Raw genomic sequence first — 13,093 nt, forward strand, 5'->3', positions numbered from 1 at the left:
ATTTTGAAGCAAAAAGTTAGAAACTGTGAACTCAATTGGAGTAGAATTAATGACATCTATTTTGAGCTTGTTGCAGACGTAACTAGAAGCTAAAAATTTTTTTCCGAGTGTGAGGATATCTCAAATATATGCTTTATAACTAACCTTCAAAGAACAAAGAAAAGAAAAACATTTTTTGATGAAGCAAGTTAGAGTGAAACTCTTTTAATGGGGCAAGAGAGATTCAGACTAGTATTTAACGTTATATGCGATAATATTACTCAAGGTCTTTTAAAGAGAATTACATGCTACAAAGATGATACATCGGCTGTTAGATATTTTTTACGCTAGATAAAAAGAAGTCAAGACGTCAAATAATATTTCACGCGAGATATATAAAAAAGATGAATGATGCAGCCAAAGACAACTTGCATATTGAAATTACTCAGTTTATAACGTTATGCCAAAATTTGAATAAACATTTGAAAAATTTGGTGTCATCCAAGATGAAAGTTAACTTCTCCCAATATTTTAACTTTACTGCTTTATTTGATGATACCAATTTCTAATGCATCAGGCGTGCGACCTTTTCAGCTTAAAAAAATAAAGATAGATAAATAATGAGATCTTTTAAGGTCAAATTTGAGTCACGAAAACCTAGACGCATAATTAATATTGTACATATTATAGAAAATGAAGAACTGGAGCAACTAAATTATGATAATATCATATAGCAGTTTTCTAATCTCAATCAATAAAAAAGTGATCTAATTTTTGTCTTATGTGTTTTTTAGAACTTTTTTGTTTGTCATGTATTGTTTGATGTAAATTTCTGTTTTTTTTACTTTATTAACTGTATTTTTTGAAATATTTTTTATGATTGCTACTTTTGGTGTCTATTTTACAAAAATTATTGGATGGATTTCACAGTAAACATTTATAGTCAATGTCTGTGTTTTGTTGTTAAAAAACTAATAACGAATAAAAATGGGGGAGCCCTTAAATCTCTAGTGCCTAGGGCCCGAAGTTAGGTTAAACTGGCACTGCATGTAGCCTTGAATTAAAGCCGACCCCTAGTGATAAAGGCAAAAATGTTAAAAATAAAACTACAAAAAAATAGATTAACGTTGATATTAATTGAAAAAAGTTAGAATTACTGTTCTTTTTTAACATATTATATTTATTATTAAACTTTTCTTAAGCACTTTAAGCCTCATACAGCTATTCCCGGATCAGCTTGACAGTTATTTCCACAATGACAATGACAATGTAATTCTCTGACTTCTTTAGGTGGAAGTGGAATTAAGGCACTACAAACGGGTTTTTCACAAAGCGGGTAAAAATCAACGATTTCACAATTTTCATCGTTCCATACAGCGGACGATCCGTTGTTATAAAAATTAATACAATATTCTGATGATTGTTTATAATTAGGTTCGCCCTTCGCCCAGTTAGTAAAAACAACTGGTTCCTGAGCTAGCCAAAACCAATTAACTTTGTCTTTTAGCTTATTTCCAGATGTCCAAATAGCATGTTGTACGTCTGTTGAACTAATACCTAAAAACCAGATAATACATTGTTTCACGGTTTTTGCTGTATATTTTAAAGAACGTCTTGGATTTACATGAAATTTATAGCTAACATATCAGAGACAAAAAGTGATATCGTGCCGATGTGTGCTTTTGCCCTGGGGGTAAGTTTCACCCCCTTCCGGGGGTGAAAATATATATGTCGAAAATAAGTCCGGAGATGGATAAACTGACTAACTCTAAGCAACTTTGTTCCATAGATTTTGTTCGCTAAGTCAATACTTTTCGAGTTATTTGCGAGTAAATTTATTTTTCAACAAAATAACCATGTTTATAGATGGTTTTTTTGCAAATAATTCAAAAGGTAAGTATTTTGTCGCCTATAAAGTGCCTGTATATAGCCTATAAAAAGGTAAAAAAAATGATGTATGCATGGGGTCTCTTGACGTCATAGAAACGGAGTTATAGCTAATAAAAATAGGTTCATATTCACCAAATTCAAAATAGAATATTTCAACGTGAAATATCCAAAAAATGAAGCACCTTTTTGGGAAAACTCATTACAACTTTTTTAAAGTGTTTAAACTATGTTTTTATAAAAAAAATTTCTATCATCAAATTATGTAAGCAAGTTACTCTCAAAATAAAGTTGGTTAATTTTGTTTTGGCAAAATAAAATTGGGCAGATCACCCCCGAATTAGCAACTTGAATGAAATTAACCGTTACCGCTTTACAAGTTACTTTATTTATGTTGTGTTTATCTGTAAGTTTCATCGATGCAAAGTCCTTATTTTTGAAAAAATTTGGTTTTTAAGTAAGTTTAAATTTTTTTAAATTATTAATTAAAATTTTTTTTTCAAAATGATATAAAAATTGTTAATCTCAACTCATCAAAAAAGTTGGCTTTGCTTTTCTGAATATTTTGTATTTTTTTTATTTTTCTGTAAGACCAAAATTGGTTAAGATTTGGTGTGTCTAATTTTGCATTAGTTCATGATTAGTGTCTCGTTCAAGCCCTTTTAACTACAGTCCTTTCCAAAATAAGGACTTTGAACTGACGAAACTGAAGTTAATTTGAGATGCTAATTATGGAGTAATTTTCCCGATTTTTTTACCAAAAAAATTAGACGAAGTTTATTTTGAGCGTAACTTGTTTACTTTTGATGCTAGAATTTTTTTTATAAAACAAAATTAAAGATTTTTTAAACACAATAAAGAAAATTTAATGGGTTTTCCCCAAAAAGGGCTTTATTTTTTGGTTATTTCACGTTAAAATATTCAATTTAGAATTTGACGAATATGAACCTATTTATATTATCTATAACTTTGCTTCTACTAGGTATAGAAACCTCATATATACACCATTTCGTCACTTTTTTACAGATTATATTTTTGCTAAGGATTTGTTTTCAGACAGAATACTTAATTTTTGAGTTATTTGCGAAAAACAGACTAAAAACGTGGTTATTTTGTTGAAAAATTAACCAGTCGCAAATAACTCGAAAATATTGACTTGGTGAAAAAACTCTATACCGCAAAAGTTGCTTAGATTAGAATTAGTCACGTTATCCATTTCCGAACTTATTTTAGACATCTATTTTTTCACCCCAGAGCAGGGGTTAAACTCACCCCCAAGGCAAAGCACACATCGGCACAACATCACTTTTTTCTTTGACTTGTTAGCTATGCATATGCCAAATTTCATGTTGATCCAAGCGGTTCTTTAAAATTTAAAGGTTTTGCAATATTTTACCGTTAAATAACATACTAAGATATAAAATGTTACATAAATACGGTACAATAAACAAATTTAAAGTATATCGTAAAGTGTATGAAGGTAAAAATCAACTATTACTTCTGATTTTTAGTGAACCTACAGAATTTTTATGAAAATTGGTGAATGGTTAGAGGATACCTCAAGAAACAAAAATGAATAAAAAATGTAGTAAAATTCTTTATAAAAGTCAAAAATGAATAACCATTTTCAATTTCGTTGCAAAACGAATAAACAGCCGCACCATATTCTAGTCCAATAAGAGAGTGCAGCAAGCACCTCTACCGGCTTCGAAATTTATTAATCTCTCATCAGGAGGCACATATGCTGCTCTCTCTGATCCAACCAAAACAAACCCCGGCGTGCAGTCACGGATTGCAACGAACGAAATGGCATAGATGCCCTAGCGGCAACGGCTAGCAAAAGACTAAGTTTTCACTTTGATGGCATGTAAAACAACATAATGTTTCTCTACATCCCACCAGACTGAAAACAATGGGAACCTTCTCTGGTTACACCTCCGAGGCTTCTACAATTTGCAAGCCATACGAATGCTAAGACTAAGGAAGATAAGGGAATTTTACAATTTACAATTCACGTCCCATCTGCTCAGAGCGGTAAAGTTCCAGCGAAGTACGAAGAAAACCATTCAGGTTGGAACTTTACAGCGCTGAGCAGACGTGAAATATTAATTGTAAAATTCCCTCATCTTCCTTAGTCTCAGCATCTGTATGGCTTGCAAATTGGAGAAGCCTCGGAGGTGTAACCAAAGGAGGTTCCGATTGTTTTCAGTCTGGTGGAATGCAGAGTAACATTATGTTGTTTTATATGCCATCAGAGTGAAAACTTAATCTTTTGCCAGCCGTTGCCGCTAGGGCATCTATGCTATTTCGTTCGTTGCAATTTGTGACTGAACGCCGGGTTTTGTTTTGGTTGCATCAGAGAGAGCAGCATATGTGCCTCCTGATGAGAGACTAATAAGTTTCGAGACCGGTAGAGGTGCTTGCTGCACTCTCTGATTAGACTAGAATATGGTGCGGCTGTATTTTCGTTTTGCAACGATATTGAAAATGGTTATTCATTTTTGATTTACATGTTTACTCTGATTGGAGTACGAAGGGAATCATTATCGTTGGAACTCTACCGCGCTGAGCAGATGGGACGTGAATTATAAATTGTAAAATTCCCTTATCTTCCTTAGTCTCAGCATCCGTATGGCTTGCAAATTGTAGAAGCCTCGGAGGTGTAACCAGAGAAGTTTCCCATTGTTTTCAGTCTGGTGGGACGTAGAGTAACATTATGTTGTTATATATGCAATCAGAGTGAAAACTTAGTCTTTTTTTTCTTCCTAAAAGGTATTTTTAATTTAAAAAGTTCTGCATTTATATACATCACAGAACGTTTTCGGAATAAAAAGTTCAAGATCAGTGCTGTTAACAGGTTTATAACATGCTGAACCACTAAAATACGTGGGTAAAAACCCTTTAAATTTTGTATAATTATGAAAAATATTCATTATTATGTAAAAATAAGAGTGATGTTTAAAACCTAGTAATATCCTAGTTATAGCATCAGCCATCACAGTACTCACACACAGCACGTGGGTTGCAAGTCCGGAGGAAATATCCTCAACTTTTGGACAGTAAGTCAGTTGTTACTTGCTGTTCGAAATGTTTTTGAGTTATTTTGAAACACCGGGTTAAAACATGCATTTTTCTACGAAAAATTGAAATCTTCGATCTCTAACTCAAAAAGTAATAACATATTTTGATAACTTTATATAGGTTTAACCTAATAAATTTACCTAATTTACTTAACAAATTTTGCTTAGAATTTTTCCCTGGATCGATTTATGTTGTCATTTTTAATAAAATAATTTCCATCGTCTAGAAGGGGTAGCATCAACCCCCAGAGGAAACGCGCAAGTTAGCGCCTTGTCACTTTTGTTTCTTGATGCATCCTTTCACTTCTCACCGATTTTCATGAAAATCGATGGAGGTTCAACGAAATCGGAGGTGAAAACTCTCAGTGACTGTAGTTACTAATAATAAAAAAGAGTGACCTAGTCGCATGTCTGTTGCCTGCGTGAGTCAGCCATCAAAATAGACAGAGAGACAGCGCTGAAAAATCTCTTTGAATTTACTAAATCTAGATTTGTCACAGTTGATTACTGTGAGTGTGTAGAGAAACATACTGCGGTCAGTCAAGCGAAACGTAGAACAGGGGTTACTGAGAGGGTATCAAAGTTGTTTTCCTGCGAAGGTAATTAAATCCATTTACTAAGGCTGAAAATCAGTACACACATTCTAAATTAAATATAAATAAAAGTCTTTATAGTCGGTCAGCTGTATGACGGGACAGAGCCGGTCGGTCGGCCCCAATAATCGATTGCGGAAATGAAGCATTTTGGCTCGCAATTTTTTCGTCCAGCATGGATTTACTTGAAATTTTCACGGAAGGTAGGGAATAATCCAAGGATCATCTTATATATCATGCCGCTATCATACGCTAAAACCTTGGGGGTGGTTGCCACCCCATCTCGTGGGGTGGGAATTTTTTATTACATTTTAACTATGTAATTCGACGGAAAAAGTGATTATAAGAAAAAAATATTCTTTACGTTTTCTTCGTAAAACTAATATTTTTCGAGTTATTCGCACTTGAAAATAACAGTTTTTCGACGAAAAAAAAAACGACTTTTTTTAGAGGGTTTTTTGAGAATACCTCGAAAAATATGCATCTAATCAAAAAAACTGTGGATATCAAAATTATATCCTTTAGTTACACAAACCAAATTCTTTTCCAATAATATCTTTAAGACCAATACAAACCGAGATACGCCATGTTAAAAGTTAGCTTTTTTCGTCAAATGCATAATTTGAAATATTCAAAGCCAAATAATGGGAAAAATTTGCATTTTTCGAGGAAAACTTTAATTATATTTTTTCAAGTATATAATTAGACCTTTCAAAAAAAAATTTTTAGCATGAAAATTAAGCCACCCAAAAATGTCGGTACCTGCTTTTCTTTACGAAAAAATCAGTGAAAACAACCCCCTAACTACGATTCGTCTTCGAGCGTTCAACGAAGCAACACCTAATTAGTTTAATCACAACTAGTTTTTGCGGTTTGTTTATAAACGTTGAGTACTAAAAGTGAAAAGTGTAAATTATCGACAAAAATTACCGATACTTGGACATTTACTGTAAGTTATTTAATTTATTTAATTAAATCGACTTATTACCAATGATTGCGTGTTGGTGTAAGGACCGTACTCAGGTTCCGTAGATCAATATGAACGAAGCTTCATCATCAAATGTTTTTCCTCAACAAGAAATTCCCAAAAATGATACTACTTCACCAAAGTTATATTCAACAGTTTTAAATGAACCTACCAGTATATTATTCCCTTCCAAAAAACAAGCGGTTGTATTAAATTCAGTTCCAAATTCAAAAATCGAGGATTACCTGAATGCTGTAGCCAACTCAGTTGACCCCAAAAATATACTTGCAATATCCCGAATTGTTAATGATCGTATATGCATCTACTTCACTTCAGAAAATATTGTTGAAACATTTTTGAAAACAGACAATGGGATAATAATAGTAAATCAACATCGCATTCAAGCTAGAAAGCTAATTACTCCAAATGAAAAACTAATAATTTCTAATGTACCTCCTTCCATACCACATAACGTCATAGAAAATGAACTCAAGAAGATAGGAATCTATCAAATAACACCAGTAGATTTTCTACGGATCGGAACATCAAATCCTAGTTTTAGGCATATCATTAGTTTTCGACGTTTTACTTATATAGCCCCTAAAAATCTTGAAAATCTTCCCGATTCAATATTAATTAACCACGATCAATCGAACCACCGAATATATTTCTCACTAGAAAAACAAACGTGCTTTATTTGTAAACAAACTAATCATTTAGCATCTCGATGCCCAAATTCTAATAACCAATCCACCGATGACAATACAATAAACATTTCCCAATCACAATGTGATCAATCTATTAGTTCACTACAAAATAAAACTCAACCAACAGCAAATTCTCCCGTACTTACTAAACATATCAGTAATTCACAACCTACTGAAACAACCACTTCAACCACACAACAAAACTCTACTGAAACAATCACTTCACTCGCACCACAAAACTCTACTGAAACACTCACTGCACTCACACCACAAACCTCCACTCCAACAATCACTTCACCCGCACCAAAAAACTCTACATCTTTCGATAACTCCCAAACAATGGTGACGGAACCGGTTAAAACAAATGAAACTATAGCAGCAACTCAAACAGAAGGGCAAACACCTAAAAGAAATGCTTCTGATCTAACTTCTCCTGAAACAGAGGGTGGAAGTCCTTTTAAAGAACCCATTACAAAACACAAAAGAACAAAAACAGATCTCCAAACCCATCATAACGTAGCTGAAGATCTTACGACCTGTACAGTGAATTTTTTCCAAGATAAGTCGAACAGTAGCTGTTTAAGTCAAGAAGAGTTAATAGATTTATTTGAAAACGCTCACGGATCTCCAGATCCACTTAGTATTGCTAAAATATACACGGAAGATATCGAAGGGTTAATAGATCTCTTAAAAAAGCTTTATCCAGTGCTATCACATAGATACTTGAAATCTCGATGTACAAGACTGAGGAATAAGCTTAGCAAACTACAGGATGACTATTCTTCTACAGATTTTAGCGACACACCCACTAATTAAAAACATTCAACTCCATAATTCAATGGAATCTGAACGGGTTTTACACCCGTCTAGAAGAATTCAAATTACTAATGTCAAAATTCACACCGTCCATCATTTGTCTACAAGAGACACACTTTAAACAGCAGAAATTTTATAAACTAAAAAACTATACACCATATATTAAAAATAGACTTAATGCAAACCAGGCTAGTGGAGGGACAGCTATTTATGTACATAACCAATATAATACTGAAATAATAAATTTAAATACACAATTAGAGGCTATAGCAATATCTCTGAAAGGACCTCAAAAAATAAACATCTGCAATATATACATTCCTCCCGGTACTGATCCTTCAGCTCGCGAATTATCAGACCTTTTTAATCAAATTCCTCAACCACGAATTATTTTAGGCGACTTCAATGCACATCATGTCCTATGGGGCTCAAGTAAATCAGATAGTCTAGGGCGTAAAATTGAACAAATTATAACTAACCTTAATGTCAACTTACTTAATGACGGTAGTATTACAAGATTTAATGTCTCTACAGGTGGCGGTTCAGCGATTGATTTAACTCTATGTGACCCTGTTTTACAACCTGGACTGTCTTGGCAAGTAACACCTTATCTACATGGAAGTGATCACTTCCCAATATTAATAACAAATAATAATGTAACTCCCTCTTCTATCCCGTCTAATAAATGGAATCTAAAGCATGCCGACTGGTCTTTATATTCTTCTTTAATATCTCGATCCGTATCTGAGCTAACTCCTCCCAGCGATGACCATGCAAGTATTAATCATATAGTTTCCAGTTTTATTCAGCTTATAACAACAGCTGCAGAATTATCCGTAGGTTTTATAAAATTTCCAAAAAAACACCCTCCAGTTCCTTGGTGGAATCAAGAATGTAAAGTAGCAATCAGAGAGTCAAAAAGTTCTTTTTACAAATTTAAAAAATTTCCTACACTTCAAAACCAACTCGAATATAAGCAAAAGAGAGCCTACTGTAGATATATATTGAAGAAAAGTAGGCGAGAAGCGTGGAAAACATATGTCTCGTCCTTAAATTCATCTACTCCTATTTCCGAAGTTTGGAAAATGATTAATAAAATGAATGGTAAAAAATCCTTCAATACAATCCATTATTTAGAATATAACAATCTTACTTGCTCGACGAAAGAACAAATAACTGCTCTACTAGCTGATACATATCTAAGACACTCCAGTAATGACAGTATCTCTACTAAGTCCATAATACACAAACAAAATTTAGAGAACACTTACATAGATTTAGAAGATCATACAGATTCTCCTCTTAATGCCATACTCTCAATGGATGAGTTACTATATTCATTAAACTGTATAAAAGATACCAGTCCTGGACCTGATAACATTCCAGTTACATTTTTAAAATCATTACCAGAAGAAGGTAAACAATACTTACTAAAAATTTACAATTTTATCTGGACAAAAAATGTATTTCCAGATAGTTGGTACCAGTCAATTATTATTCCAGTCATTAAGCATGGGAAAAGTAAATCAGACCCTGAGTCCTATCGACCGATCTCGCTGACATGTTCTATATGTAAAATTCTGGAGAAAATGGTAAGCAACAGACTACTGTGGTATCTAGAAGATAAACAACTTCTTACCCCTATTCAAAGTGGTTTTAGGAAATCAAGGTCTACTTTAGATAATCTAGTTGATATAGAATCCGAGATTCATGAAGCATTTGGATGCAATCAAGAGTGTTTAGCAGTTTTCTTTGACATAACTCATGCGTATGATACAATTTGGAGATCTGACATATTAAAAAACTTATCCAGATGGTCAATCAAAGGTAACATCCTCAAATTTATAAAAAATTTTCTAAAATTTCGTCAGTTTAGAGTTCGTGTAGATAATGTTTTTTCAGAGCCAACAACGCAAACTAACGGTATCCCACAAGGTTCTACACTAAGCGTAATACTGTTCCTTATTGCGATTAATGATATCTCTAAATCCTTTAGTTCATTAGTAAAAGCACGCTTATATGCTGATGATCTTGTCATATTTTCTAGAGGGAAAAATGTTTTAACACTTACCAGATATATACAAGCCTCTATCAATCAACTAGAAAATTGGTCAGAGAGATGTGGTCTACAGTTTTGTCCAAACAAAACAAAAGCAATTTTCTTTAGCAAGAACCCAAAAAACATCATATTACCACCTAATCTCACCTTAAACTCGTTACCTATTGCTTATGTTGAATCAACTACCTTTTTAGGAATGAAATTAGATCATAGGTTAACCTGGAAAGATCATATCTTTCATCTTCGACAAACAACTCAAAATGGCCTAAGTTTATTAAAAAGCATATCTCACAAACAATGGGGAGCCGATTTCCAAACACTCATAACTGTCTACAGAACGCTTATTCGTTCTAAACTAGATTATGGCGCAGTTGCTTACAATTCAGCCAAAGCACCAATACTTAAATTACTAGATCCTGTACATAATACAGCGATAAGAATAGCGCTGGGAGCTCATCATACTAGCCCGATTGAAAGCTTATACTGTGAATCAGGTGAACCTTCCCTCCAACTAAGAAGAAACTTCCTCAGCCTTGTATATGCAGCTAAATTGTCGGCTAATCCACATATACCGACATTTAAAAACACGTTTGCCGACAGATTCACATCGACATTTAACACCTCACAAAGATTAAGTCCGCCGTTTTATATCCGGATACAGAGATTACAAAATAGCTTAAACATACATTTTCCTGAGACATACAATGTAACTAACCTTAAACATCAACCTCCTTGGAGAATACAGCTGCCTATTTGTGATACAAGTCTTACTATCCACGACAAATATGACACACCACATAGCATAATTAAAAAGAAAGCAGCAGAGAAATTAAACTCTGCTAAGAACTTCCACATTTTTACAGATGCGTCTAAATCTGACAATGGGGTAGGGGCTTCTTTTACAACTTTACACCAAGACTTCTCCTTCTCACTGTCCCTTAGATCAACCGTATTTTCAGCAGAACTTCTTGCTATTTTGCAAGCAATAACATTTGTAAACAATAAAAACATAAAAAATTCTTTGATAATAACTGACTCTTTAAGTGCCCTCAGCTCTATGAAACAGTTATACGCAAAACATCCCATCTTATTGCTTATAAAGTCAGAACTAATGAGATGTCAAGAAAACGATCGATTTGTTAAATTTCTTTGGGTTCCGTCACACTGTGGTATAACTGGAAATGAAAAAGCTGATCAGTTAGCAAGGGAGGCAACAGAAAATCCACAATCAACATTAGTCACTAAATGCGTTCATAGCGACCTGAAGCAACATTTTAAAAACAAAATAAGTGAGAATTGGCAACTTCACTGGAGCAATTCAGAGACATCTATGAAGAACATTAAAGAAGAGGTAGCTGTATACAATCTCCCACAAAAGCGACGAGACCAAGTATGCATCTCTAGGTTGCGTATAGGTCACACGAAGTTGACACACGATTACCTTCTAAGTGGCGAACAAGTTCCCATTTGCTACAGTTGTGATAGTGTAACCACCGTGAACCATGTGCTAGTGGACTGCCCTTTATACACCCTAGAGCGACATCAAGTTGGATTACCGACTACATCTAAAGAGTGCCTAAACGGGTTAAATAACGACAGAACTATAAGCTTTTTAAGAAATGCAAGACTCGTTCACAAAATTTAATGTAACATTTTAGCCATTTATGTAATTATTGTACCATGCTAATGACCCTTAGTGGTTGATGCAATTTTGTAAATAAAAAAAAAAAAAAAAACCCCCTAACTACCTTATTAATTCAAAATTGGTCTTTATCTTTCTGTAGTTTCTTTTATATTTATATTATCAATACAATCAAGGAGTTTAACCTATTTAAAATACCTTATTTTGGAAAAATTGGAGTTTAAAGAAAAATTGATTTTCTGTATAAAAGGTATATTTAAAAACCCTCAAAAGGGACATCAAAATCACATAACTAGTTTTCGACTGGTTTACCAGTCATCATCAGTGCTTACGTGCAATGTACATGCTAACCACCAAGATAGTATTTAACAAAAATATTAGGGTCAAAGCCCAGTAAAAGAAATCCGTCTAGGAATCATTGGTTTAAAAAGCTACATAAAGTATGGATGTTTAAAATATTTAGCTAATCTGCCCCAGGTAACATCTGAGATGTGGATTTGGCTTGTTTACATGTTGAATGTATGACGGCAAGTGACAATGAGATGGGTAGGACCCCTGAACAATGACCTTTTTTTTAAATATACCTTTTATACAGGATTTTACTGTTTTTTTGTATTACATGGTATACAGCCAACCACAGGAAAATTTTTCCTTGTGAATTTTTTAAAATTGATTTCTTGCAATTTGGTATTTTTCACCTTTTACTTAAAAATATCTCTGAAAATGCTGAAGACACAAAAAAATTAAAAACTACTAAATTGTAGAATTTTTAATGACTAAAATTACCCTGTGCATAGATTTTCATTACAGTGAATAGTTGGCCAGATATAGCTGTTTAAAACCTCTATTTAGCAGCAAACACCCTCTTATTCGAGCCCTTTACACCTGCCCAATTAAAAACTAAGGGATATTACGGAATTTAAGTTACACAGTCTAATAGCTCTTTAAAAATCCTATAAAATCGTTTTTGAAGACACTTTGGATCGCCAAAAATATATAGAATATTTTTCAAGGTATTCTGAAAAAACCCTCTAAAAAAGTTGATTTTTTCGTCGAAAAACCGTTATTTTCAAGCGCGAATAACTCGAAAAAGATTAGTTTTACGAAGAAAATGTAAAAAACATTTTTTTCTTAGAATCACTTTTTCCATCGAATTACATGGTTTAACTGTAATAAAAAATTTCCACCCCCGAAATGGGGTAGCAACCACCCCTAAGGTTTTAGCGTATTATGGTGGTTCCCGCCTTCTGAACCACCTCAGATAAATAAGGAGTGGTTACCCCCTACCATAAGGGTTGAAGAAGTAACACTACTCACTGTAAATTCATTTATTTGTACGTTGGAGTAATAACGGTAAAGAGCT

General features: G+C 33.6%; 1 protein-coding gene across 1 annotated transcript in view; it reads right to left on the reverse strand.

Annotated features, from left to right (window-relative positions):
* Positions 1–1,094: 1,094 nt before the first annotated feature.
* The window catches only part of LOC126881307 (C-type lectin lectoxin-Lio3-like), a 31,963-nt gene continuing 19,964 nt past the window's right edge, over positions 1,095–13,093 (reverse strand). Inside the window, exon 4 of the mRNA XM_050645510.1 lies at positions 1,095–1,536. Coding sequence (XP_050501467.1) covers positions 1,193–1,536 — 344 coding nt within the window. The 3' untranslated portion in view covers positions 1,095–1,192. The remainder of the gene's footprint in view (positions 1,537–13,093) is intronic.

The sequence above is a fragment of the Diabrotica virgifera genome, chromosome 3 (assembly GCF_917563875.1).
Source record: "Diabrotica virgifera virgifera chromosome 3, PGI_DIABVI_V3a".
In the NCBI taxonomy this organism is placed as follows: domain Eukaryota; kingdom Metazoa; phylum Arthropoda; class Insecta; order Coleoptera; family Chrysomelidae; genus Diabrotica; species Diabrotica virgifera.